The sequence below is a fragment of the Rhincodon typus genome, chromosome 43 (genome assembly GCF_021869965.1).
Source record: "Rhincodon typus isolate 14 chromosome 43, sRhiTyp1.1, whole genome shotgun sequence".
Taxonomy (NCBI): Eukaryota; Metazoa; Chordata; class Chondrichthyes; order Orectolobiformes; family Rhincodontidae; genus Rhincodon; species Rhincodon typus.
In genome coordinates, this window is record NC_063374.1 from 8,043,056 (window position 1) to 8,046,798 (window position 3,743).

Here is a 3,743-nt window from a genome sequence, read left to right on the forward strand (position 1 = left end):
GCAACCTCCTCCATCTCCTTACACCCCGTCCCTATCTCTGCAACCTCATCCGGCCCCTACACCCCCTCCCTATCTCTGTCACCTCCTCCAATTCCAGCTCGTTGAACATTCCAAGATTCCTGTCTCACCGCTGTCGGCGGCTGTGCCTCCAGCTTCCTGGGGTCCTGAGCTCGAGAATTTCCTTCCAAAGCCTCTCTTCTCTTTTTCCTATTTCCTCTTCTGAGATGGTCCTTACTATGGAACAAGCAGTTTCCACCCTCCATCACTAATTCCTCTGCACATGCATTAAGTCGCAGTTACCCCCGATCACAATCCTGCACAGTGGTTCGGAGTGTCAAAAGGCGCTATGTAAATGCAAGTGGTTGGTGTTGCTGCTGCAGTGAGTTCTGTATTGTGTGGGACCCTCCAGGTTCACCCTGACTGAGAAGGGCCTGAAGCTGGGAGAGAAGCTGAACATGGAGCACTTGGAGGAGGAGAGGATAGAGGAGGGCAAACTGGGCAAGGATGGACAGGCCATCCTAGCTCAGGCTCAGGAGGCCGAGGAAGATCAGGCTCCGGCCATCGCGGCCGCGGGGTAAGCTCTGTGTGTGTGCGTGCTTGTGTCTGTGTGTGTGATGGGCGTGGTGTTGAATGGGGCTGACTGGGGTTGGGGTTGTGGGAATGGGGCTGTGGGGGTTTGGGGGAATGGGGGTGGAGTTGTTTGGTGGGGTGGTGCAGGGCAGGGGGATGGGGGATGGGGGGTGTGGGGTTTGTGGTGCTGGGAGGTGGGGGTGGTTGCGGTGGGGAGGTGATCGATGACATCTCTCAACTTTCTGTTGCCACGACCTGATGCTTTATATCTCTGACCTCGCTCGTGGTTCGGTTCAGCAACTCCCAGTGGACAGAGCAGCCCATCCGCTCCCTCCACCACTCACCCACTGCTAACCACAAGGCACATTGCAGCAACTCACCATAAAGGCCACCTGGACCCTGCACCCCCATTCAGTACGATCAAGGCTGATCTTTTCGTGGACTCAGCTCCACTTACCCGCCCACTCACCATAACCCTTAATCCCTTTACTGCTCAAAAATTTATCTTTGCCTTGAAACCATTCGGTGAGGAAGCCTCAATTGCTTCACTGGGCAGGGAATCCCACAGATTCACAACCCTTTGGGTGAAGAAGTTTCTCCTCAACTCAGTCCCAAAGCTGTTCCCACTTATTTTAAGGCTATGCCCCTAGTTCTAGTTTCACCTGGCACTGGGAACAACCTTCCTGTTTCTATCTTATCTAATCCTTTCGTAATCTTATGTTTCCATAAGATACCCCCCCCGCCATTCTTCTAAATTCCAATGGGTACAGTCCCAGTCTATTCAATCTCTCCTCATAAAGCAACCCTCTCAACCCTGGAATCAACCTAGTGAACCTCCTCGGTACCCCCGTCCAGTGCCAGTCCATCCTTTCTCAAGTAAGGAGACCAAAACTGTTTAAACTGTACACACTAAGGTTCTCCCAACATCACCTTCCAAATCTGAGACCCCTCTCCCACTAAGCAGATACATGGGAACAGCTCCCCCCCACCGCCCTGCCTCGCAGTTTCCCCTCTGAGCCACTCACCATCCCGAGTTGGAAATATATCGGAGGTTCCTTCAGTATCACTGGGTCAAAATCCTGGAATCCCTCCCTATCGGCATTGTGCGAGTGTCCCTACAGCACATAGACTGCAGTGGTTCAGGAAGACAGCTCATCACACATTGTCCAGGGTCAGATAAGGACGTGTGATGATTCTGGGACTCGGCAAATTCATGCCTGTGAATGATACCAACTGGGATCCCGGCACTCAGAGGCAGAATACTGCCAGGGCTGAGAGGGTTACGTTCCCTCTGAGGGTGAGGGTCACACAGACCAGGATTGTGTTCCCTCGAGTGGGCGGTTGGGGATTCACATAGACCAGGATTGTGTTCCTTTGAGTGTCGGAGATTGAGGAATTGATCCACTGGAGGGATTCAAAGGGTGATTAAAGGTGGGGGATGTGTGGTTAGACCCTTCAACTTTGACCTATGCCCTTCAAGTTGGGGAAGGGGATTGACTGCTGGGAGGAAGTACTTTATTCACACTTGGTGTGGTAGAGATCTGGAACAGTAACCCCTTCCCCCATCTGAGATTGGGTGAACTTTGGTTTGTTGTGTTGGGGGAGGGGGTTCATGGTCACAGAACCGGGGCTGAGAAGCTCTGATCGAGGGGCAGGAGGGCCTTTCAGTTTCCTGTTGCAGGTTCATAGTTCCTTGAAAGTGGAGTCGCAGGTCCACAGGGGTGTGAAGAAGGTGTTTGGTACAATTCTTTATTGCTCAGTGCATTGGGTATAGGAATTGTGGGGGGGGCGTGGAGGGGTCGTGTTGCAGTTGTACAGGACGTTGGGGCTTAGGCCACTTTTGGAATACTGCGTTCAGTTCTGGTCTCCCTGCTGCAGGAAAGATGTTGTGAAACTTGAAGGGGCGCGGAAAGGATGTTGCCAGGGCTGAAGCTATAGAGAGAGGCTCAATAGGCTGGGGCTATGTCCCCTGGAGATTCGGAGGCTGAGGGGTGACCTTATAGAGGTTTATAAAATCATGAGGAGCATGGATAGGGTGAATGTCAGGGTCTTTTCCCAGGGTAGGGGAGTCCAAAACTAGAGGGGCATAGGGTTTAAAGTGATAGGGGAAAGATTTAAAAGGGACCTAAGGGGCAACTTTTTCACACAGAGGGTGGTGCGTGTATGGAATGAGCTGCCAGAGGAAGTGGTGGAGGCTGGTACAGTTACAGCATTTAAAAGGCATCTGGATGGGTACATGAATAGGGAGGGTTTAGAGGGATACAGGCCAAATGCTGGCAAATGGGCCTAGATTAATTGAGGATATCTGGTGGACATGGATGAGTTGGACCGAAGGGTCTGTTTCCATGCTGTACGTCTCTATGACTCTTGTGTTTCTGACTGCCCATCGGAGCTGTGCCCTCGGCCAAGGCAAGGGCAGGTGGCAGTGAGCACCCAGCAAAGTACGTTACAATTGTAGCTCTGCGGTATCAGTGGCACAGCAAGATCCCAGGAATGGTTTGGCAGTCATGGGGGTAACAGGGCTGTTGGAGAGGGATGTGGTCCTTGTAAACCGCCCTCGCTGGGATTTCAGCTTTCTCTCTTCTTCTCTGTGCCAGGTTTAACAGCCAGCCACTGCTGTGCCCACCTCCGTGCAATGGAGATCCTGGCAGTGCAGCATGGCTGCCCATGAGTGAGGACATGGCAGAGCCACAGACCAGCAGCACGGAGAGTGGCAGGCAAAGCCCCAAGCCTCCGTTCACTCATGTCCCTGAGTTCACCTTCCGACCCGGAGAGTTTGATGTGGTGCTCTGTATTGATTTCATTGAAACCACAGCGTAAGTCAGTAACATTCCAGAGAGTTGCTGTGTTTATTCTGTCAGGCTGATTTCCTGCATGTGTCGCTCTCGCTCTTGCTCTCACCCCCACCCCACCCCGTCTCTCTCTCCCTTTCCCTCTCTCTCTGTGTGTCTGCGTGTCTCTCTTTCTCTCTCTCTCTCTCTCTCACCCCCCACCCCGTCTCTCTCCCTCTCCCTCTCCTCTCTCTCTCTCTGTCTCACCCCTCTCCCTCTGTGCCTCTCCCTCCCCCTCTCTCTCTCTCACACCCCCCACCCCGTCTCTCTCGCTCTTTCTCTCCCCCTCTCCCTCTGTGCCTCTCTCTCTGTGTGTCTGCGTCTCTCTCTCTCTCTCACCCC

The 3,743-nt window shown here is 53.2% G+C and overlaps 1 protein-coding gene across 1 annotated transcript in view; it reads left to right on the forward strand.

The window, feature by feature from the left end:
• Positions 1 to 3,743, forward strand: part of mus81 (MUS81 structure-specific endonuclease subunit) — a 22,809-nt gene that overhangs the window by 5,235 nt on the left and 13,831 nt on the right. Inside the window, exons 6-7 of the mRNA XM_048619631.1 lie at positions 385 to 574; positions 3,168 to 3,386. Of these exons, the coding sequence (XP_048475588.1) occupies positions 385 to 574; positions 3,168 to 3,386 (409 nt within the window). The remainder of the gene's footprint in view (positions 1 to 384; positions 575 to 3,167; positions 3,387 to 3,743) is intronic.